The sequence below is a fragment of the Cricetulus griseus genome, assembly GCF_003668045.3.
Source record: "Cricetulus griseus strain 17A/GY chromosome 1 unlocalized genomic scaffold, alternate assembly CriGri-PICRH-1.0 chr1_1, whole genome shotgun sequence".
In the NCBI taxonomy this organism is placed as follows: Eukaryota; Metazoa; Chordata; class Mammalia; order Rodentia; family Cricetidae; genus Cricetulus; species Cricetulus griseus.
In genome coordinates, this window is record NW_023276807.1 from 217,704,755 (window position 1) to 217,730,599 (window position 25,845).

General features: G+C 36.3%; 1 protein-coding gene across 4 annotated transcripts in view; it reads right to left on the reverse strand.

The window, feature by feature from the left end:
- Ints6 (integrator complex subunit 6) overlaps positions 1-25,845 on the reverse strand; it is an 80,509-nt gene that overhangs the window by 11,528 nt on the left and 43,136 nt on the right. For 3 of the 4 annotated variants that reach the window (XM_027390364.2, XM_027390363.2, XM_027390366.2), the window contains 12 exons: positions 24,788-24,913; positions 22,994-23,148; positions 17,404-17,556; positions 16,522-16,654; positions 15,399-15,493; positions 14,004-14,114; positions 12,413-12,628; positions 9,934-10,060; positions 9,107-9,249; positions 7,276-7,507; positions 2,873-3,235; positions 1,741-1,834 (listed from right to left, as the gene is read on the reverse strand). In XM_027390364.2, coding sequence (XP_027246165.1) covers positions 1,741-1,834; positions 2,873-3,235; positions 7,276-7,507; positions 9,107-9,249; positions 9,934-10,060; positions 12,413-12,628; positions 14,004-14,114; positions 15,399-15,493; positions 16,522-16,654; positions 17,404-17,556; positions 22,994-23,148; positions 24,788-24,913 — 1,948 coding nt within the window. The remainder of the gene's footprint in view (positions 1-1,740; positions 1,835-2,872; positions 3,236-7,275; positions 7,508-9,106; positions 9,250-9,933; positions 10,061-12,412; positions 12,629-14,003; positions 14,115-15,398; positions 15,494-16,521; positions 16,655-17,403; positions 17,557-22,993; positions 23,149-24,787; positions 24,914-25,845) is intronic. The other variant, XM_027390365.2, reaches the window with a different exon arrangement.

Below are 25,845 nucleotides of genomic sequence, written 5' to 3' on the forward strand. Positions count from 1 at the left end.
GCATACATAAATTAGCACATACATTTCAAAAAGAAAAACTGGCTTTGGGAAAGATTATTTAAAGTAGAATAAAAATGCTAAAGTGGATAGAGGAAGCTTATGAGGCCTTAACCCTACACAAAGAACTAACAGGCATCGAGGAATGCTGAGAGTGGGAGAAACAGTCTTCCTCCAGGTAGAACACACCCACTGGCTATGCAATAACCAACAGTCAGCCCTTAAAACAGTAACAAGTAGCATTACACAGACCAAGCAGGTTATATTTAACATACACACAGATATATGCATGTAACAACAATTAATGATAGAAAAGGCTATGGATTTGAAAGAAAGCAAGGGGGAAAGGTTTTGGAGGAAGAAAAGGGAAGAGGGAAATGACATAATATTAGTCTCAAAAAAAATATTTTTTTTTTCAAAAAGCCTACAGCCAACCCTGAACCTTGATGACTTGAGTGTTCGATCTCAACTCCTGAAAGTATCCTCTGACCTCCACATGTGTACCAAACATACAAAATAAAGTGGTACAAACTTGATGAAAACTTGATGAAAGATTTGTAAATTATTCTTTATACCAGAACAGAATTACAGTTTTTCCTTAAAAAGAACTATCTAGTCCTAGGAACAATGGAAGAGTGGTCATTCTTCCTACCACCAAAAAGGAAAAGAAAAAGAAAAGGGAAAAAAGAATACTAATATGCACAAGGATTCTAAACATTATAGCGAAAGTTGGATCCCAAAGCAGTTACTCCATCCAGTCCTTTTTGAAAACTAAGTGTTTAAAAAAAAAAAAAAAAAAAATGGAAACAAGGAAGAAATGCAAGAGCCTACAAAATGGAAATAGAAAACTGGTAGTAGCATTTAAAAATCACAGTGCTCTACTACAATTTGAGGACTAGGACATCAATTGTAATAAGGTATCTACAACACAGGATATATAGCACAAAATGTTTTTCAATTATCAAATATAAGTAGGCAAAAATTATATGCACAAAATCATTACTATCACTAATGCTTTTTAGAATATCTCAAGAATACTGGATGTTCTGTTTTCCCTTTCTTGCTTGTGAAATGATGCAAACAGGCTCCAAATTCTAGACAAAACTGACAGAAAGGCAGCTGCAAGGAACACAAGTAGATCCAAGATGCATCAATATGGGGGCACATGCCTCTAATCCCAGCATTTGGAAAACTAAGGCAGAATGAATCTAAGTTTGAGGCCAGCTTGGGCTATGCAGCAAAACACTGTCTCAAAAATCATCTACACTAAAAATTCAAGGTACACTATAAACTGAACAAAAGACAGATAAAATATTTCGACTTATATGAAAATGTACAGCCTTATCTTGATCATTCAAGTAGCCCATGCCTAAGCCACTCAAAAAACCAAAAACCAAAAAAATCCTAACTAAAGCAGTTGTTCTCAACCTTCCTATTGTTACAGTATTGCCTTTCAAGGTTAATATAGAAAGAAGAAAAAATTAAAGATTTACATACAACACCATCAAAAAGCATGAGAAGAAAAAAACAAGAATTCTAAAGTAATATAATAGTTTACAAGGGAAAAGATACATAATTCCTCAAGGGTTTGTGTCTGTTTCAATGAATAGCTTTTAATTAAAAGGGGAAAATTCACATTTCAATGAACCAAATGCATGCATAAACTCACAAATGCCATTCAAACATCAAGCATGCAAATTGAAAACCATTCACTAGTATTCAGTAACAAACAAGCTTCTTTACCTGGATGCTTCCTTAATGACATTCTGCAAAAATATTAGCCTTGTTTGTAAACTGCCTTGCACATGCTTCAGTAAAGTGAAGATTCTTTCATATTCTTAAAACAAAAGAAGGAAAAATTATTAACTGGCTTTATTTATATTCTCACAATGTTTTTCCTGCAGCTTCTTTGCTCAGACAAAAATATACTTAGACAAAAATATTCCACATAAAAATGTTACCACTTGTTAACACAGATACAGCAGCACTACTTGTTAGATATGTGCATGAAAGTATGCATCACCAAAAATTAAACAACTTCCTAAGCACTTTTTTTTTTTGCCAAAACTTTCCAATAAGCCAGCTTAGAGATGAATTAAAGAGCTCTGCAGTCACCCAGAGAAACAGGCAAATAGCTTTTACAGAAACCATCCTTATCGTTTAAATTCTAAACTCTAACACAATGAAAGGAGAAAACCTTCAAAGGTTAAAGGTACTCCTTCACTTTCAAGTTTTCACATATAACTCCATCCAAAATTCCACAAGTTCCTCAATACCCTTCCATTGTATTTCATTGCGCCATCACAGTAGTGATGACCTGTTATATTCTGAATGGATGCCAATACTACTCACAGTTCTTGTACCCAGAGAATTCTCTTGCATTTATGTGACAGTCTTAATGACTTTGGTTTTGGGCTAAAGCACATCCTGCTAGCTATCCTAATTCATACATGCTGGTAGGCAGTAGAGAGGAACTTTACGAACACAAAGGTTTTGAAGCAGCTTGCAGAGAGGATGGTGTTGAGAACTGAACTTTGGGCTACGCAGGTGCCCTACTTGTTAGATATATTGTCAACCTAACACTCAAGTCATTTAGTAGTTAGTATTTCCTCTGTTTGGGTTAGCTGTTCTACTAAAATTTCAACTCCTAGCTGAAGTAACAGGCAAGATTCTCGATCCCTGTCATGGCAGCTACATACAGTACCATGAGCACCAAAATTATTCAGTTTTCTAGCTGAATAAGAACTTAAATCTTAGAGGTCATATAGTAAGTACTTCAAAACTAATCTAGAATCAGATGTGTGCTTTAGGGAATTTGACTTGTTTTTGTTTATTTGAACACATAAATCATCATTTTGTCTCTAATTCAACATACTTCTTCCTGGCTTTCGAATCTCTTTCATTATTTGTGCTTTTAGTTCAGTGTTGACCTCTTCATGGCTTCTGCAATGCACCGGCTTCTTTACTTTGCTGAGTGAAGATGCTGGTATATTCTCTTCAGCACTCTGTTCTTTATTTCTTGGCTCATCATGATTTTCTAAAAATCCACCAACAGTGAGGTCATTATTTCCTAAATGTTCATGACCAAGGGCCTCGGTATGATTGGTTGATGGTTCCAGAAGATTGGTTGGAGATGTTAAAAATTCAGTATCCATAGCATTTGGTGTCATGTCTGATGAAAGCTGGTCTGCAACATGATTTTCAACCACATCATCTACTGCTGAATCATTAGTGGCTTCTGAAACAAAACCAAAGAAATATAACCAATATTACCTGGTATTAAAGTACACAATAAAAATATTCAAGAAACACAAGTACCACAGATAACTCATTTCTTCGACTAAGACATACCAACAATGTGATATGGTTCTTAGGCTTTGCCAAAGGTATATCAACATGAAGCATTCATAACACATACAGAATCCTGCAATTCTGTCCTTAGAAAGAAATTTTAAAACAAAGCCTATTTTAGCTTTCAATTTTCTACCTTATTTTTAACAATTTAACAAGTTTTCAGTACTTCAGAGAAAAATACATCACGAAAATTGTCACTGTCACCTTTTTACCTACCTTCCTCATCTTAAGCCTACTTCTGTATTATAAGCTGTTATTCTTTAGAATAAAAGTAAAGAATGGTGTTTATAGCTCAACATTCTGCAAGAAGCACCAAATAGGGCATACATGGTTTTCTAGCTATCCTTTCAGTCCCAGCCACTCAATACTTTGGTGCACACTTCAGCTCAATAGACCGGTAGACCCAAAGTTTACCAAGCTTGCCAATAAATACAAAATTCTTAGACATGAGTCCTAAAGTTTGGATTGTTCACTAGCCTCCAGAGCACCAGCATCATCTGTTCTATATCTCAATGTAAAGGCCTGCTTCCTACAAGTTTCCTTGAACAAACATTCCCACAAATCCACTGCTCTCCTCCTTCCATCATCTCCCTGGTCCTTTCTAAGCTCTAACCGTTGTTCTCCAGAACTGCTTCTCAGCCTTTTGGCTAAGGTAGAGGCAAAAAAAAAAAAAAAAAAAAAAAACAAAACAACAACAACAAAAAAACCCACAATAGTTTCAAAACCCAGCTCTCCTATTAAAAATAAAGACAACAACACTGTTCTCATTTTCAAACCTAGAACAGAAATTGCTTTTTCATGACTGTAAAAGTGGGATACACAGTGTAAAAGTGGGATATACCTTCACTTCCTAAATCAATTTCAAAATTTCTATTTTTTTTTAAACTCTTGCATTGTTGAGCAACACTGTAACTTACCTAATCTCATCATTATCTTCAGATTGAGCCCAGTGCACATGCTCTGGCACCTCCTTCACTGTACATTCTCAAGCCCTTCCTGACATTCTAGGAGGCTCTTACAACTCAAAGTGGCATTAGCCCCACCAGAGCCTCTCAAATGCTTCCTTTGTGCCCCAGCCTCCATGTGCATGATAATATGTAGTTTAACAAGAAGCCCAGGTAAACCTCATTCATGCTCCATTTGGTAAATTCTGCAGCACCAATAGCTATGCAGAGCAGCAGCATCTATCAAAACCCTTAATTCAAAAACCTCTCCATCCCACGTCCACCTTTTCCATCTAACACAAACTCAAAGATAGAGGTGCATCCCTTTGCAGTATTCCAGCTCCTTGTCCTTACTTAATACAGCTGAACTTTTACTCCAGCAACTCCTACTTTCTTCTAATAATCAGACTTTTGCTATATATACACTTTCTTCTTTATGAGGCTTATCTCCATAATGGGTCTAACTTTTTACTAGTTAGAACTAGTTCTAACACCCTGCACTATCTGTCAAGTAAAACACCAGACTTCATGACTGGTTTACCCTGTCTGCTAGCTGCAGACCTTTAATTGGAGTGATGGCAACTGCTTGAGAAATGGGAGCCGGGTTTGCAGAGATGGTCGCAATTATAACCTAGGTCTCCATCTTCAGCACTGCTTAGCAAGCAGACCACAACATCTTCTCCTTCTCCCACAGATGTTATTCAGCTTCCCTTATTCTCTTCTAAGTTCTAACTTTTCCAATCTCCCCTCTATCTCAGTATTATATCTACTTTCTACTTATGGGAGAAAAACAAAGTCCTGAAATCTCTTCTACACCCTTGTTCTTAATTTATACTCAAATCCATTTTGTTCAACAAAAGCAGCATTCTTTCACCAACACTCTGGGCCATTTCCTCTTGCCTTCTTGGTGGAGATTATGTCCTCTCTTTCTGATCGTTGTCTAAAATGTGTCTACCATGCTAGGATTTAAACACCCTAAGCAAAACCACCATTTTCATCTCCTTGAATTTTTCTGGACCATTCACCAGACTCTGCCTTTTAGAGGTAAGTTTTTTTTTTTAAGATTATTTATTTATTTATTTATTATGTATACAACATTTTGCTTCCATGTATATCTGCACATCAAAAGACGGCACCAGATCTCATATTGGATGGTTGTGAACCACCATGTGGGTGCTGGGAATTGAACTCAGGACCTCTGGAAGAGCAGTCAGTGCTCTTAACCTCTGAGCCATCTCTCCAGCCCTAGAGCTAATTTTTCATACTCGTCTCAATATTTTTCTTCTCACTTACCCTGCATCCTTTAAAAAAAAAAAAATCAAAAAACTTTCTATCCTTTACTCCACAAAAAAAGCATTATTGGCAAAACAGCCTGAGACCAAAAAATGTTTCCAATTTTCTTGGTCTGTTTCTAAAGCATTTGAAATTGCCAACACACCAATAAAGTAAATTTACAACTATTGCTTTTCCCATCTTGCCTATTGTTTCTCAAGACACAGTGTCGGGTTATAATCGTCTGCATTTACTAACTAGCCCCTGTGGATGAATAATAATTACATTATGACATCAACCAGCCCATCAGCATGTACATCCTTCAGTTATTTTATAAATTTTGTATTTGAAAGATTCTGGATCCAAATGAGGCCCTTGAATTGTAACTGGTTTGTTTCCTGCTACTTCAGACTATAAGCCTTCTGTGTCTCTTTTCACTAACAACAAAAACAACACAACCAACTTTTTTTGTTTTATAAAATTCTTTATGACCTTAATTTTCTGACTCTACCCCTCTTTTGTTAACATATTTTTCTGTTTCTTTTATTTCCTGCAGAATTACAGGCTCTAGAGGCTTGATCACTCTGATATCCAATAGAAGGATCAGGTGAACTTAGAGGGAGTATTATGGAATTCCATCAAATGGTACATAATATTGGGTTTTGTCTCCACTTAAGATGTTATATAAGCTCGCGCCTTTAATCCCAGCACTCGGGAGGCAGAGGCAGGTGGATCTCTGTGAGTTCGAGACCAGCCTGGTCTACAAGAGCTAGTTCCAGGACAGCCTCCAAAGCCACAGAGAAACCCTGTCTTGAAACACCTCCCCCCACAAAAAAGATGTTATGTAAGCCAGTGGGGTCATTATGTATAATAAAAACATTGATTTATTCATGTTCTATATTCCCATATATACATTCTCCCTGAAAATATTCCACATTATATTCAAATATAATTATAGAATCCTAATTAACCGAGTTACTACCTCTTTCAAACCTTTCAATGGTTTCTCACTGTCCCTGAAATAAAATAAAACAGAATCTTTACAATAGGTTCCAAAGCCATCCATGATCTAGATTCTGAATATCTTTCCAGTCTCTTCATATTAAATACGCCAGTACCAACCCTATAATGGGACTCTTTAGGGTCTCCTTAAGTACCTTTCTTTTTATATATTTTTATGCATACTTTCTTTAGCACAAGTAAAGCTTTAATTTATACTCATCCACGAACATAATGTTCTCAGGAAATTAATTCTTCATGTCAAATCTTCCCCAGTATGTAAACACTCTAACATTTATCACACATGTAATTGATTGAATATGACTTTCTTTCCTTGCCTACTGTGAGGACAGAGATCACTACTGCCTTGCTCATAAATGTAGCATAGTTATGCATTTAATAGCCAGTTGTTGCACTTTACTAAACTGAAAAGCGTATTTTTGCTTGTAGTGAAAATACTCCTTCCAAAACCATTTGTGAAATCTTTGAGATTTACTAATGTCATTTTAGAGCATGACATGTAATACAATAGAGTATGAATATATAAAGTGTTCATCAAAAAGACATCCAAAAGCTACTAGATACCAATTCACAATAAACAATACTCACTGGACTCTGCTGAACAATCTTTTTCTGTTTCTATTATAAAAATCTCTTCCCTTAGGAACCCCAAAATAGCAAGTAGTATTTGAAAGCCCCAAAGTGCTACCTTTATGCAGAGGAAGGGGTTTAATAAGACCTGGCTGTGCTTGAGTCATGGGTGCAGGCGGTCCTTTCCCTCCGATGTGACTGTTCACAGCAGGGCTCTGCCGCCGACCTCTCAAGAGTGGAGAGGCACACCGGCGCCTCTTCGGGATTCCTTGCATGTTTGGCTCTCCAGGCCGTTTGTGTTTATTTTGAGGTCCAGCCACAAATTCATCTGCTTCATCTATCATCATACCCTATTGACAGATATAAAATGTTGATTTATATATAATTTTAAAAATGTAATGGCCACCACTTATTTTTACTGATGAATAACTACACATTTATAGCATATAATGTAACAGCTTGATTTAAGTGTAGAAAGGTTCAATCAAGGGCTGGCACAGTAGAAAAGCAGGTTAATGAGCTTTGCTTCACAATCCTGGAGACCTGAGTTCAGAGCCCAGAAAGAACCCACAGAAAGGTGGAAGAACCAGAGAACTGGCTCCACAAAATTTTGTCCTCTGACTTCCACGTGTGTGCCATGACATGAGCATACATGTGTACACACACACACACACACACACACACACACACACACACACACACACAGAGACACACACTCATTGTATTTTAAAGATTGAATTGTGGGGTCAAAACCTAAGAGCACTTACTGCTCTTAACCAGACATGACAGCTCATAAACACCTATAAATCCAACTCTAAGTAATCCAACACCCTCTTTTAGCCTCCAAAACTCAAGCACATATGTGAAGAATAACTCACAGACTCACAATTTATACAAGTAAGTAAAAAATAAAATCTTTTTTAAAATTTTATTTATTTATTATATATACAACATTCTGCTTCCATGTATATCTGCACATCAGAAGAGGGCACCAGGTTTCACAACGGATGGTTGTGAGCCACCATGTGGTTGCTGGGAATTGAACTCAGGACCTCTGGAAGAGCCGTCAGTGCTCTTAACCTCTGAGCCATCTCTCCAGCCCCCCCAAAAAATAAAATCTTAAAAAAAAAAATTTTAATCAAGGTAATTAACACAGCCATTATCTTACCAACTCAAGTATAAAGAGCGTAAGAGTTAAAAAATATGTTCTTTTAGCCATTTTGGAATATATAACACATTAGTATTATTATTATTAATTGGGATTACAATGTTGCCAATAGATCACTAAAACTTAGTTCTCAAGCTGAGACTTAGTACCCCTTAATCATTATCTTCCCCTTCTTTACCCTTCTTCTCATAGCCTCTGGTATCTATCTACTTTTCTAATATATACATACATACATACATACATACATACATACATACATACCCACCCGCCCTTTTCTTGAATGTCTATGCCATTTGTGTAGGGGTGCATGCAATCATGTCAGCATGGACATGGGCATGCCATACTACACATATGGAAGTCAGGGGTTACAATCTCAGGTAATTGTTTTCACCTTCCACCTTGCTTAAGACACAGGGGGTCTCCTGTTTGCCACTGTGTGTGCCAGGCTAGCTGGCCCACTAGCTTCTGGGAGTCACCTGTCTCTAACTCCCAACTTGACAGAGTTTGGGGATTACAAATGAGTGCTACTGTGTCTGGCTTTTATATGGGTTCTGAAGATTTGAACTCAGTTCTTCAGGCTTGCAAGGCAAGTCCTTAGCCCACTGAGACATTTCCCCAACCTCTCATTAAAACTTTTTAAGTAGCACAACTAATCTAAATTTTTTAATTAATACTATACTACTGAGACTTTTTAAATAGGATACTCTACCCAGAAAATAATTTTATCTAAATTGACAACAGCTACCACAAACAAGTTATATCATAGAACATTTCAGATTACCTTTTTATCCAGTTTAAAGGGATTGCCAAATGTATGCAACCTTCGAGGCTGATCAGGATCAAGTTCTCTTAGTGGAGAAGGTACTTGCTTGAGGTATTCCTGGTAATTCCCCATTTGTGCTATAGGTACACTGTGCACTTGATCTTTTCAGAGAGAATATATCAACAACAAAAGTTACCCTCACTAATATAATTACACAATTACATTTATCCTGTGTTATTACATACTGAAGTTAATATGGGAAGTCTAAAAATATAAGAGCCTTTAATTCTCCAAAAGTAAATTTTAAAGTAGTAATTTTATCTTCTAGGCAAAATATAGTAGTAGAATTTATAGAAAGCAGTAGAGTGGAATTATCAGATGAATATAAACCAGAGGTGAGAATGTTCAAGTCACAGCAACGGGTTAATGATTATCTGATATGATTTGCACTAGATACCATAGATACATCAAGGAAGTAGCAGAATACGCCATGAAATGGCCACCCAGAGTAAAACTATCAGACACTAAAATAGAGCAAGAAAATGACTATATATGTCCATGTATCTGAAGGTATGAGGAAGGCTAAAAATGAAATAAACTGTTAAGAGAATTTGTGATTAACAGTGACAGTAAGAAGGAAGATAGAAAATAATAGATCAATCACCCTTTTAAAAAATTTTTACTTGTAATTATGTGTATGTTTATCTGTGTGAATGATTCCCCTTTATGTCACTTTTTGAATTAACAATGAGAGTATAAGCCTGTAAAATTTGTTATCATTCCCTTACAATTATAAAGAAAAGTTATTACTTTACAAACAGGAACATTTAAAATTGTACTCTAACCTTCATCCTGGCCTTTAAGAAATTTGCGGGTGCTCTTTAAAAGATTAGATCTCATTCTTGTTAAATGATCCAGAAGATTCCGTCTTGGTATATCATAAGCATTTCTAAAGGTCTGAGGCTTCAAATCCTACACAAACACATTCAAGGATAAAATATTTCTAAACAGAATTTAAAAGAGTCTAAAATTAAAATCTCTTAGCCTGTAGCATAGGACCAGAAATAAAATATAAAATATGTAAGTTAACTAGGTAGCTTTAAAAGGAAAAAAGAAAACAGACACACAATAAAATGTTAAATACAATGTGTTTAGAGCCAAATGATAGAAATGTTATGGTAAGCTCAACAAAATAATTTCAAACTCACCTTTAAAGTTAAAGGTGTTTAGGAGAAGCAAACCACTTACTTAATAAAACCCCTATTTAAACACTGGAAGAAACCATTTGACACCAAAACATGTGACCTGATAAGTGTGTAAGTTTATAGTTGGGTGACATCATCACAATCTACCATTAGAGCACTTTCATGTTTATTATTAGTTCCTATTTCCATCCCCAGGCACTACGTATGGGTAGCTTTCTGCCTACCTATATTCAGTCTGTGTTATATGCAAAATCTTCCAATTCCTAAGTTTTTCAAATCTGGCTTCTTTTACTTCACTAGTCTGTTTTTTTTTTTGTTTTGTTTTGTTTTGTTTTTTTGATACAGGGTTTCTCTGAAGCTTTGGAGCCTGTTCTGAAACTCACCCTGTAGACAAGGCTGGCCTCAAACTCACAGAGATCGGCCTGCCTCTGTCTCCCACCTGCTGAGATTAAAGGTGTGTGCCGCCACCACCACCCATCTTTTTTTTCTTTTTATTCCACAATAAAACAAGGATGTTTTCTGGCTACAATAAACATGGCTATGAAAATTTGACACACGTATCTTATATAGATAATGTATTTCCATTTGTCTTGTTACTTACAAATAAGAATTGCTGATTGTAAACAAATACGTGTGTTACCTCTTAAGAAACCATAAGCTATGTTCCTTCAGCCATTTATTTGTTTATTTTTAATTAGTTTACTTTTATGTGTGTGAGTATTTTGCCTGCGTGGTATACCATGTATGATGAGTGCCTCAAGATCCCCTGGTGCCAGAGTTACAGATGGCTGTGAGCTATAGTATGGGTGCCAAGAATCAACCTCAGGTCCTCTGGGATGGCAGCAATTGCTGAGCTATCTCTTCAGCCCTTCCCTTCACTCATTTATGAGAGTTCCAATTCTTCTGTGTCTGAACAACACTAGACACTTCAGTAACTCTGAATATGAATATCACATTATGCTTTAATATGCATTCCTCTGATAGCTAACAAGGCTATTTACCTTTCTATGTGTTGTTTGTGTTTCTTCAGTTGTGTTATTTTAGTTATTTTTACTGGGATATTCAATGTTTTATTTGTGAGTTGGATGTCAACTATTTTGAAACCAGTCCTTTATCAGATGTTATGTGTTTCTCTGACCTGTACCTTGCCTATTTTGTTTTCTTTTCTTCTTCTTTCTTTAATGTATAGAATAAAGAGGGTGAAAACAGGGACTCTCAGATGCGAGGCACTCACTCTACCATTCAACTACATCTTGTTACAACACTTCACTGAAGAGCAATTCTTTAATTTTTAAAAAGTTCAATTTACCAACAATTTTTTGTTTATGTTTAATTTATGTTATATTACAAGAATCGTCATTAGATTAAAACATCATGAAGACTTTTGTTTTTCTTCTGTAAGCTTAAGGTTTAATTTTTCTATTTATGACCATGATTATTTCAAATAATGTGAGGCAAGGGTCTAGTTAATTATTTTGTATAGGAATATCCATTGTTGTTGTACTGTTTAAAAGTCTTTTTTCCATTTTGATTGTCATGGCACCTCTGTTAAATGACTGTGTGTGAGAGAACCTGCTTCTAGTCTATTCCATTCTACTTCTCCTCTGTGTATTTAACCATATACAAAAATCTCAATATAATTACTGCAATTTTTACAGTTCTAAATCATGTAGTTTCAGTCCTCCAACTTTATTCCTGTTCCAAAATTGGTTCAGCTATTCCAGACCCTTTATATTTCCATATAAATGTTAGAATCAGTTTGGATATTGCCTACAAAAAGACTTCTGAAATAAAAATAGTTTTAATAATGAGTATAAAGTATTTTAAGGTCTTCAATGTAAGTGAATTCTAATATCAGCTCTATAATTTTTTTAGAAATCTTTAAGTCTTTGTTTACATCTATAAAAGAAATACTACTCATCACTCAACTCATCACGCCATATACAATTTCTGTTTGAATTCCAAAACTCAATGTTCAGTGGTAATACAATGAGTATCATTATGCAGCCATATAAAAGGGCCTCTTGAAGCTCAGACAAATTGAATGCTAGCTATATAAACTATGACTTGCTCTATAAAGAATACAACACAACTAAAGCAGTTTTAAGCTGATTGTTACCTTATTTAGTAAAGCAACCTGGAACCCAGTGTACTCCTTCATATTAAGGTCTAGCAGCCTGTGGGGGACATCCTCTGAAATTCCCTGCAGAACTTGTTGAAAACCTTTCCTATGTGCCATTGACAAACCATGTGACCGACTTCGGACTTTAATTCCAGTTTCCTGCACTACTTTTTTGCCTACGGATCCGATGACTCTATCAGATTCAATTTTGGCCTAAAATAAAAAAGAAACAAGAATTGCATCAATATAATCTAAGTTTATAAATCTGATATTAGGGAATATGCCCTTTCATAAATTATTTATTGCACTGGAAAAAATAAAGTCTCAAATAATCACAGCTTACATTGAGAACTAGTAAACCAAACATACCTTAAATAACAATACCTTATCAATTAAAATAATTACAATTCAACCAGGTAGAGGTGGAGCAGGCCTTTGATCCAGCACTTGGGAGGCAGAGGCAGGGAGATGTCTGAATTTGAGGACAGCCTGTTCTACAGAGTGAGCTGCAAAGAAGCCCTGTCTCAAACAAAAACAAAAACAAAAAAATTACAACTCTAAACTTTTGCAGCAAGACAAACATTCCTTCAGGTTATTTTATTTATTAATGCCCATTGCACATAAACCATTAACTATAAATGTTTCATAAAAGAAAACATTCCCAATTCAGAGGCTACAGGAAATAAGACACCAAATTGTTTGAAGACATTATGATTAACACATAACTACACATTTATAGATGTGGCAAACACTGATGTAAACTTTAGCCACATTTTGATTCGTTCTAAGTTTGAGAGAGATGTCTAAAATACTAGGAAAATTATTTTAAAAGACACAGTTTGGATGGAAGTCAATTGCCTACTGCTTGATATTCACAGTATTTATTCATAGAACTTATAGCTAGAATAATACAATCCCAAGGTTTTACAAACAATTCCAAAGAAACAGTTCCAAAAAATTATGGTTTTAAAACACGAAGCAAAATGAAATGGTACTTTTTTCCCTAAGGGAAAGAGCTTTCTAAAATAATTTCTCAAAAAACAAAAACAAAAAACTCACAATAATCATGTATAGAAATTAAGCCATATTCATAAATGAGAATTACTAAAAATTTAGAACCAGCAAGAACTAGCTTGTAGTCTGTTGGCTATGGTGCAATCATAGCTACTCAAGAGACTCAAACAGGATTGCCAAATTCTAGTCTAGAGTGGACTAACTTGCCTCAAAATAAAAGAAAGTGTTAGCCAACAATCTTAGATAAGTTGCAAAGTGCTCGCCCACCATGTGGGTTTGATCCCAGCACCACACCAATAAAGAGGAAAGTTATCAAGAACTAGCTTCTAGACTATTAACCATCTTAGCTATCAATCAAATTCTTTTTCTTGTTTGTTTGTTTTATGAGATGGGGTTTCTCTGTATTAACAGCTCTGGCTGTCCTGGAACTCACCTTGTAGACCAGGCTGGCCTCGAACTGACAGAGATCCACCTGATTCTGCCTCATGAGTGCTGGTATGAAAGGCATACACCACCACTGCCCAGCCAGCTATCAGACAAATTCTTAATGCTCATTTCCACTTTCTGACATTACCTGCTGACTCAATTTTTTGAGGTATGAAATGACACTGTAACTGAGTCCATACTCCATACTGTCTGCTATAAGATTAGGTGCACCCATCATCCTAACAGCTTTCTTCAAGGGCTATAGAAAAGAAAACAGCATTCAATGTCAAGTTTGTTAAAAATGTTCTATATAGTGACTTTTTAAAACTTCTCACCCCAAATTGCATTCTTTGTCTTAAAAGTAACATAATATAGTAATTATTTGTATTTTAATAAAATGTTTATAAGTAGCATGAAAAGCAACTAAAGATAGTTAACATGTATTAGAAGCATAATAATCTATTCCAGGGCAGTAAGTTTGAAGTCCTGAAGTGCTCAGTACCATGGACTCATGTGGAAGACAGGAGCAGACACACCATGGGGCCAGTCTGACTGCCACCCAAGGGTAAGCAGCTGAACTGCAGCTTAGCACACCAGCTGAACTAGTGACAGATTCTCCTCTTTTAGCTTTCACTTTCAAAGGGAGGACAGTAATGTCTATCTTGATCAGGTGTCATGGAATTATGTGAGTTAATGCATGGGAAGCCTTATATTATAAAGCACCTGGCATACAGTAAACATTCAACAGGTCTCCACCCTCACTATTACTATCATTACCTGAGCTGAAAAGCAAACAAGCTCTGAAGAGGAAAAAGAAACAAAATAGCAGAATAAAAACTTTACAACACACATATAACAGTAAAAATCTTCAGTAGTAAGTAGGTGCTAATTCAAAGTCTCTTGACACAGTAAAATATCACCAGCAAGCATGCCTAATCTATGTAGATGAGACACCGCCAGAAAACCAATGGCATGGAAAGTGCCTATGTACTGGCGTCTCCTGAAATCAAATCCCAGAGCTCATATTGAATGCTCATGAAGCTCTGGCTAAGTTTTAAAGATTGCTATGAAAGATAACTGAGTTGAGATATCTACAGGTCCTTTCTTACTCTCTAACAGGACAAGCACCCTGTGCTAGACTAAATGCTTAAAATCATAAAACCAAGTTATTAATCTTATGATACAAGGGGGCTGCTTAGAAAGATTAGTTCTAGACAAAAATAGAAAATTCTTGCATTAAAGTAGAAACTAGAGCTAGGAATAACCACTTTACTTTTGATTCCTGACCTACATCTGTGACTGTAAGGAGTAAACACCATTAACAGACACATCACACTAAGACAGTACCTGACCTCTGCTATACAGTATTCACATATTTTCACAACCACAATTATTCTATAAGCCACTAAAATTTACATCATTATACTCAAAGTAAGTCATCTGTACATTCAATTTTCATGTCATCTACAGTGATGAGTAAAAGGTTGTAATACCAACAATAAGCTATAAGCATTAAGGTCTATTTTAACAATGTTATTCTTACCCCAAGATAGTAGGGAGGCATTGTCTTCAAATAACTTTCAAATGACTGTCTCCACTTGAGCGTTGGCTTTGCTTTGTGCACTTTGAACAAGTCATCTGGGAACAGTCAACAGGAGAGCAGCATTACTCACTGTGATCTAGTCAAAGCTCCTCAAGTCAGCTTGGTTGTTACTGCTGAGGCAGTAACACCAGAAAATCTTAACAAAGAGCAGGAAACCTAGCTCTAGGTTCTTGTTTGTAACTCAAATTTAAAGGTGAAATGGTATTAATTATGGTCTAAAATTATGGTCTATGTATTAATGAAATAGCATCAGAAAATACACAAGGAAAAGAAAATGTTATATCCTGCTAGAAAACCAAGTATGTACAATAGTTCCTACAAAAAAAAAAAAACAAAAACCCTATAATATCTTCACTACAACTTTTAAATCTGGTGTTTTGTGGAAGGATTGTTTCTCAGCACTCTTCAAAAATGACAGCCAGATTGAGCCTGAAAACAAACACTGGGCTTTCCCATGTTAGAACAAATTCCTGGATTATAAATGTATTTTCTGGGCAGGTAAGATGGCTGAATGGGTTAAGGTACTTGCAACAAAGCCAAACCACCTGAATCCTATCCTCAACATCCATATGGTAAAAGGAAAACCAACTCCCACAAGTGGTCCTGACTGCCAAACATGCATCATGACACATATGTATACATGATCACATGTTTTTATATAAAAATAAACATAAAATTAAACAACCCAACCATTACTGAATGGATGGTTCCTTGAACAATAATACACAAGGATGACCTGTCACTTCCACATGTACATACTCATACGAAACTGTTTTCCAAATAGAAAGTTGGGTAAATTCTTAGAACATGTACTCAGATTTTAATGAATTTAGCATGCTCTGTGCATTAAGCAGAAAATCTTCACCAGAAAGCATCGTTTATAAGAATATTTAATTTTAAAACTTTTAGATATAGTAGTACCTCTGTTTGTAAAATGTAAGGATTTCACAAACACTTAATTTATCATAAACAAAAGCAGGTTATAACTGAAATGCTCTTAAATATGTTTAGCATTCTCATTAATTTCCAGAGATAAGAAGAACACATGACAAGAATGACTTACCTAAGAGAGGAAGGAGGACTGGGTAATTGTAAGGCATCACAAATAAGTTGACACAGTTCAGTGCTGTACTAGCTTTCAAGTAACCAAAGGGATGACCAAGTTCATTATACTTTGCACTATTGCTCACATATACCTGTTTAAAAAGAAAAGTTAGAATCCATATTCAATAAACCTGCAGTGGATGCTATGCAAACCATGGATTAATTCAGTTTGCTTGTGTGTATATGTATACACGTGTATATGCAGGTATGTGTGGAAGCCAGAGGTTGACCCTGGGTGTCCTCCTCAATTGTTCTCTGTTTTATTCTTTGAGACATGGTTTCTTACTGAATCTAGAGCTCACCATTTCAGCCAGACTATCCAGTCAATGAATCCCAGGTCTCCTCCCCAATTCGAGGATAGGCTGTTGTGCCTGGCTTTTTACACGGGTTCTGGGAACCCAAAATCTGGATTATCAGATCTTTGTGCTTTTACAGCAGGATACATTACTGACTGGCCCATCTCTCCAGTACCCCAGTTTAGCTTTATAAGAAACATCTCGGGGACAGGTGGTGGTGGCACACTCCTTTAATTCCCAGCACTCAGGAGGTAGAAGCAGGCACATCTCAGTGAGTTCGAGGCCAGCCTAGTCTACAGAGTGAGTTCTAGGACAGCCAGGGCTATTAAACATAGAAACCCTAGTGAGGAAGGGATAGAGGGAAGGAGAGAAAGGGGGAGGGAGGGGAGAGAGGGGGAGGGAGGGAGGAGGGAGGGAGGGGAGGGAGGGAGGGAGGGAGGAAGGAAGGAAGGAAGGAAGGAAGGAAGGAAGGAAGGAAGGAAGGAAGGAAGGAAGGAAGGAAGATTTCGCCTGAACATTTTATACACTGAAGTGTTTCAGCTTACCTGCCAACATGTTTGAGGAGATTTCCTTTCTAGAATAAACTGAGTCAGCGGTGAAGGTTCCAACTCATACTTGTCAAAAGGCAGTTTGTCAATAACCATTGGCTCACAGTCTGTACACGAAAACTTCACTACGGGATGAGATGTGCGAGGTGGCTGGAGGGGAAAATCTCATTACTATTTAACAAAATACCAGAAACCAACACATTTTTAAGTACCTTGCTCTTATCAAAGTTTACTTCCTCAGTTTTGTAAGTTTGATTTACTAGAAATAAATACCATTAAGCTGGAAAAACAAATCAATGTTTAAATTATGTAATATCTCCAAGAAAAAAGAAAAACATCAAAACCTGCAAAATGAAAAACTAAATTTTAATTAAATTTATCATAAATGCAAAATTTAGAATAAAAGCATTCAACTAATTTAGAATTAAAAGCCATTCACTATTTTTATACCCAAGAAAGAAGAAATAGACAAGTCTTCATTTGTGGCAATTAATTACATATATAGAGCAGTAACTTCCAAACTAATCATTCCTTGATTAATTTCTGAATATATAATATTCAAATACTATTTATAAACTATTAACAGATATACATAATAGAATGTATATATAATAAAAGATACAAATTTTATTTATATATTCCCCAATGGATTCCTCTGACAGGTTATTCATTTGGTATATTTATTCCTAAGGTACCTAACCCCTTATTTTGAAGATCCCTGTCCTAGAGGCATAAACGTAACACTTAAAAAAGATATGATACGGGTCTGGAGAGATGGCTCAGAGACTAAGAGCACTGACTGCTCTTCCAGATGTCCTGAGTTCAATTCCCAGCAACCACATAATGGCTCACAACCATCCATAATAAGATCTGGTGCCCTCTTCTGGCCTGCAGGGCTACATGCAGGAAGAACACTGTAGAAATAATAAATTAATTAATTTAAAAAAGACGAGATATACTTTGAGATACCATCTTACTCCTGCTAGAATGGCCAAAATCAAAAACACCAATGACAGTTTATGCTGGAGAGGATGTGGAGAAAGGGGAACACTCCTCCACTGCTGGTGGGACTGCAAACTCGTACAGCAACTTTGGAAATCAGTATGTTGGTTCCTCAAGAAAATGGAATCAGTCTACCAAAAGATCCAGCAATTCCACTCCTAGACATATACCCAAAAGAGGCACATTCATACAAGGACATCTGTCATCTGTTCAACTATGTTCGTAGCAGCATTATTTGTAATAGCCAGAACCTTGAAGCAACCTAAATGCCCTCAACTGAAGAATGGATAGAGAAAATGTGGTACATTTACACAATGGAGTACTACTCAGCAGGGGGGGGGGGAGAGACCACAATGGAATCTTGAAATTCACAGGCAAATAGATGGAACTAGAAGAAACCATCCTTAGTGAGGTGACCCAGTCACAAAAAGACAAACATGGTATGTACTCATTCATATATGGACATTAGACATACAGCAAAGGATTACCAGTATACAATCCACACCGCCAGAGAAGCCAAGAAACAAGGAGGACCCTAAGAGAGACATACATGTTCCCCCAGAGAAGGGGAAAGGGACAAGATCTCCTGAGCAAATTGAGAGCATGGGGAAGGGGGGAGGAAGCTATGAGAATGAGAAGGGAAGAAGAGGAAGGATACAGAGGTCATGAGGGAGCAGAAAGGTTGAGTCAGGTGAAGAATAGAAGAAAGGGTATGTGATAGGTAGGGTTTTGGTTGGGGGGGGTGGTAGGGGAGGAATGGAGGGAGAAGGGAACTGGGACTGTCATATAAATCAATCTTGTTTCTAATTTCAAATAAAAAATGATAAAAAAAACACAAACAAAAAACAGTGACTATCTTAAGATGTTCAGCTTTGAGGTGCTTTATTCTGCAACAATAAACAATTAAAATGAAAAAAAAAGTTGGGGAGCAGTCTTAAATTGTACTCATGCACAGTACCAACTTGCTAGTACATTTCTAGCGACAGGACACAACAATCACATGTCCTCAGTTTTTCTTCTATGTCTAACCCATTGTTTTATGTGCTTTCCACAGTGCTCCCAACGAATGTTTACACTTGCACTGTTTTAATGTAGTTAAGAAGCAAACACAGTAGAGGGCTGACCAGCATAGATACTGTACCTCAATAATAAAAAGCCCAGAAGAAATCAGGACTTCTTGTGAATAGGTATTTAAAGATATATTTGGAATATAATTTTAAGGAAAAGAGTGGGACAATACAGGACTTTAAGATATTGGTGTATAGCTGTGATAAGTAAGAGATTTTCTCATTTTAAAATTAATAACACAGTCCTAAGACCCTTTTGATGGTGTAAAATAAGTAGTTATTGAAATGTAAATGGATTTAAGTTGCTGATGTATAGATATGAGTTTCACTGGTAATTCACTAGTGGAGGTAAGTTTTGGATCTAGTGTGCTAATAGCATTGTAAAATAAATGAGTCTCAGAGTATCTCACCTAACAGTGAAATTATTAAAAGACGATAAAAATATATGTACAGGAAAAAAAAGACGTGATACTAACTTCTTTATCTCCCAATATAGTCAGTCTTCTTTATAAAAAACCTCATCAGTCAGGAAAAATATATGAACTAAAATTTGAGATTTCATTGCCAGAAAGGACTCAGTTGGCTTCAGAGCTATCTATACTCTGGTGGCTCTCAAATCTATATTCAAGGATTAAAATTATCTTATTTCCTGTATGTCTACAGTTGTCTACTAATATATATATATATATATATTAAGAGTCGGACATATTCTGACTCTTACACAGCCTTCAGATAAATTAGATCTAATTTATTTCTCTCCAAACGACAAGTCCTCTTCTAATAACCTTGCCATTTTACCTGTCGAAGACGTAGACAAAGTAACAGTGCATTTCGGAGGAACTTACCAGAACATAAACAGGATTCATGTTCAGTGCTAGCTGCTGCCACCTTCTTTTGGACAGTATCAAATCCCCAATTTTAGCAACTAATCTTTACCACTTCAGTTCAAATCTTCAGTTTAACAATTAATTGCGTTTTTAATCAGAATCCCTGACTAGTTAGCCCACTCCAATAACCATGCTGTCATTTTATGTAGTTCCCTACCTAAAAAATTATGCAAAATTTAGTAAAAAATAGTAAAAGTAGTAGCCATCACAAAAAGGGGGCAGGGTCCCAAACTCCTTTAATTTCTCAAATAAAAGCCTTACTGCTTTGGTCTCTAAATCATTATTCAGTCATGACCTACAGACAGACTTCATGCTCCAGTCAAGCTGCCCACATATAGTTAGTTGCATGAATAGCTTATCATCTTTCTTGCCCCTGTGTTCATTCTGATTCCTTCATCATTTTCTCCTTTAAAACTAAATTTCAGCCGTGCGTTGGTGGCTCACACCTTTAATCCCAGCACTCGGGAGGCAGAGGCAGGCGGATCTCTGTGAGTTCGAGAACAGCCTGGTCTACAAGAGCTACTTCCAGGACAGCCTCCAAAACCAGAGAAACCCTGTCTCGAAAAACCAAAAACTAAATTTCAGAGCATGAGTAAGTTGCCAAGAACCAATCTCTGGGAGCATTTTCTAGTATCTCTTCCTAATATGCACTCCAAACACACACCGACCAAGCAATTCAGTACCATTTCCTGTCATTCTGCCCTGCTCTTGCAGTCCACAAAACTTTACATATGCCTGAGGATCTGCCCCCAAACTGGTAATGTTCAAGATGTTCAATCTACTCTTGCCTTGCTGCATTTTGTTTAAACATATTTTCGGAAGGGGAGGTATTTTACCCAAATACTGTAACTTTAAATAAAGGTTTTAAATATTTTAAGTTTGTCTAATATCTTTCAAGTACTCTTAAAAATTTCTCTTTCCTTTTCCAGGAAGAAAACCCTCTATATTTAGTTACAGAAGATTCTCTTATATATTTCCATTTAACTCCCAAAACAATCTTAAAAGACAAGAGAGATGATCCAGAGGCCCACAGTTAGTGGGGAAATCACTTTTAACTTCAGTAACAATATTTATTTGAAAATTATAATTTGTAGAAATGCCATTCCCCTGCTAATAGCCTTCAATTACCAAATTTTAAAGAGCTCTTTCCAGTATTATTTCTCATGATTCTCTTTCATCATTTTAGAAAAAAAAAAAAGTATCTCAAATAAACCATATTACTAACCCAGCAGGTAAACTACCTACCCTTCCAACTTCTTAATTTGCTCCAAATAAAAACCAAGTTACTTTCCTGAAGTGGTGACTCCTTAAAAACAACTTCAAATGCACTCTGGGAAAGCTCACATTCCCTAATCTCTTGTATTTTAAGCCACAAGCAGTTTGGTTTATTTAACAGTATTCCAGTTACCTCTCCCCTCCTCTAAATGCACCTTGTTCCTTTTTTTTTTTTAACTTCCATTATTTTTCACTTTCCATGAAATACTATAGATACTGCAGTCATTAATATGATAGCATTAATAACCAAGATGATATTTCATAAAAATATGGAAAGAGTTCAAAAAAAGTTCTGGAAAAAAAAAGGAAAAATCACCAATGAAATGGAAAAATTGTTCATAAGGGCAAACCAAAAAATTAAATACATTTAAAAGGAAAAGAAAAAAGAATAAACAAGGTAGACACTACAAAAAAAGAACTAATCTGAAAAAATAGTCGATTAAGCAAGTCTGAATAGGTATGATTTTTTATTATGATTTTATTCTGTAAGTTATAGTATAACAATTTATAAAAAATTAATTATAATAGCTATTTAGGTTTTTAAATTTTTTCTACCATAAAGAATACTGATAATGTATCATGATTATTTAACAACCATCAATATTTATAAAACAATTCATGTAGGCAAAATAAGAAAAATCCCTATAAGCTAAACTTCCAAGTTGCAACAATGAACACAACTACAGGTGTACAAGTGATCATGGATTTCAAGACTATGACCCGAAAGATTTACAGGCAAACTATCACAAGTATTCTAAGCCTTCATTTAAATTTAAATTGCACCCCAAGGATAAATCCTCATGCTACATTACAATTAAAATACAAATAAACATGGCAGTAGTGCACACCTTTAACCCCAGCACTCGGGAGGAAGAGGCAGGCTGATATCTATGAGTTCTAGGACAACTATCTCTGTGAGCTAGTTCTAGAACAGTCAAGGCCACACAAAGAAACCCTGTCTCAAAACAAAACAAAATCCAAATAAGGAAATCTTACTACATTTACAATTCAGTATCTAATATCAGTAACAAAAAGATAAGATAGTATTAAATTCCAAAGGAAAACAAGATACTTTTTTTCTCTTGCTTCATAACACCATAAGTGGAAGCAAATAATGGCTCATAGCACTTTATATATCTGTCTGATTTCTGTAAGAAACCACACCTTTAAATAACAATTGGTCTTAAAAATCACATTATGCTTCAAGCCAGCCTGTGCTACACAGTTAGCTCAAGAAGGCCTCAGCAGCATGGCAGGACCGTCTCTCAAAAACAAGGAGCTCCACAAAACAAGCCATCTAGGGTTTTACCATCTACATGGTTATCATCGAGTGGCTATGGTCTCTCTGGTACTTACTAGTGTTGGAGAATTCTGATCTGGCCAAAAAGACTCTGGAACAGGCCAGTGTCCTATAGGAACCCCGGTTTTAGGATTTGGTCTGACATATATTAGTTTGTGACAGCTATGCCAAGGCTGAGATCCAAAAGGTCTTGATATATCTGGCTGCCCATCTACAGCAAGGAAGTTAGAACAAAGAAAACACAACATTAAGGGACAAAAAATTACATCCATTAATATTCATTAAAAAATATTCTAGTGCCTGTTGATACATGAACTTTCCTCTATTTCTTAAGTGGGAATACCATGACTGCTTAACAATTAAATTAGACTGCAGTTCACTAGCTAGTAAAATCTGCCCATTTCAAATTTGATTTCATCAACCCAAAGGTTTTATCTTTCGCTCACCCAATCAGAATGTGTAAAACAAATTTCACAGTGAATTTAATAAATTACATACTTTCCCTGCCAGAGGATAAAGGCAAGCACTCACTTTGCATTCTTTATCTCTGTATATCCACTATCAAAACAGTGCCAGACACACAGTAAATAGCATCAAAGTATTGCTAATGGTGGGTCACTTATCAATCAAGGAAAGTACCTGGACTGAATCCACTGCACACACAGTTAAAAGATACAACAACCTTAGAATTAAAGGCTAACCATGGCAAAAGAAAAACTAGCTAAATTACCTTCAATCAATTCTAGCAAAACAGAAATTCTCTGAAAGAATTCAATAAACATTTTACTCAGTTTAGACTTAGGCCTAAATCAAACATTAAAATAATTGTAAAGAAAATACATTCTAATAACCTTTAAAATTTTTTATTATATAAACTTGACACAATGATTCACTATAGTCTTCCTGTCATCTGATCCCTCCCTGGATCACCTCTGAGTGTTCTCATTAACTCACCCCATGGCCTTTTTCTTCTCTCAACCATTCTCTAGTCAATTACCATAGCAAACTGCCTCTGATACTCTAATTCTGAAGCTATGGATAACTGTCATGGGATCTATGGAAACCCTCAGATCCACTGGCTGTTATATATAGTTTATGGACACCAAGCAGAGAATAAAGTCAGGTGGAGCAGAGCTGGATGTTTAATGAACCAACCTCAACAGCAAAGACTGGCTTCTCATTTTGGTGTCCACACAAACCATTATGTCCTTATGCTTACAGCAACAGTAGCTAAAGAACTGAATAAGCATCTCAGGTAGAACATAAGACTTACCAAGCATAGGAAAGGCAAATTACTAAAGTCAATGATCTAAAAGTAAAAAGGAAATATGAGTTTGCTCTATCTATAGACAGTTAAAAGAGTGTTTGGTCCTCTAAAACTTCAGACAACAATCTTTATTACAAAAAAGTTGATGCTCCTAAACCACCAGTTTATACTAATATTCTTACTATCTTCCTTTCTGTACCCATGAAAACTGCCTTTGTTAATCTTAAATTTTATTATTTTATTTTGAGATAGGATTTCTCTGTGTAACCCTGGCTGTCCTGCTGGTCTTGAACTCAGAGATCTACCCACCCCTGCTTCCCAGATGCTTGGATTTAAATTGCGGCCCATCACACTCAGCTAGCCTTATTGATCTTCAAGGCCAACACTCACTCTCTTTCTCTCTCTCTCTCTCTCTCTCTCTCTCTCTCTCTCTCTCTCAATCTCACACTCACACACACACACACACACACACACACACACACACACACACACACACACACTCACTCACTCTGGGGGAAGCGTCTAGTTCAATTAAGTCATTAAATCAAACTGACGATGATTGTACGGAAAAATACAACAATACCTTCTACAGGGGAAGGATCTGGTCCTGCCTTTTCAAAGTTTATTACCACCCCACTTTGTACTTTCTGCACCAAGGATTCCAGACACTGATTAAGCATTCTTGGAGAGCATACAGAGTATGAGCGGCCTGAGATAAAAAGAATGAACTAGTTAGTTGCAAGAAGTCTACTTCCTGGAAAAACTATAGTAAGGTTTCTGACAACTAATAGAAATTCAATATAGCCAGGCAGAGGTGGTGCATGCCTTTAATCCCAGAACTCGTGAGGCAGAGACAGGTGGGTCTCTGTGAGTTGAGGCCAGCCTGGTCTACAAAGTGAGTTCCAAGACAGCCAGGGCTACACAGAGAAACCCTGTCTCAAAAAATTAAGAAAGGAAAGAGAGAGAAAGAGACAAAGCGACAAAGAGACAGAGAGAGGAGAAAGGGAGTGAATGAAGGAGAGAGAAAGAACAAAGAGAAAGAGAGAGAAAGGGAAAAAAGAAATTAATTCAAGGTAGGTACTTCCCAATTTTAAGGAAGAATAAACAAAATCATAAGAGGAACATTACATAGAATAAGGCTCAGTTTATAAAGACAGAAAAAAGTTAGCCGGGTGGTGGTGGCGCACGCCTTTAATCCCAGCACTCGGGAGGCAGAGGCAGGCAGATCTCTGTGAGTTTGAGACCAGCCTGGTCTACAAGAGCTAGTTCCAGGACAGCCTCCAAAGCCAGAGAGAAACCCTGTCTCGAAAAACCAAAAACTAAAAAAAAAAAAAAAAAAAGATAGAAAAAGTTGCTTTTTCTCTTCAACCAATTTCAGATTAACAGAATTTTATCTGTAAAATGATTTATCCATCTTCTCTAGTTTCTGTTAAAAAAATTCTTTTAACAATTTTTACATTAAGATTATAACTTGTCTGTATTTTCTAAACAATTAATTAATGGCTGACCACAATATTTCTATTCTGAGATAGGGAATCACTATGTAGCCAGCCCTGGCTGGTTGGGAACGCAGGAACCTGCCTATGTCTCTTCAGTATTGGGATTAAAGGTATATACCACCATGCCAGCTAAATCACTGGT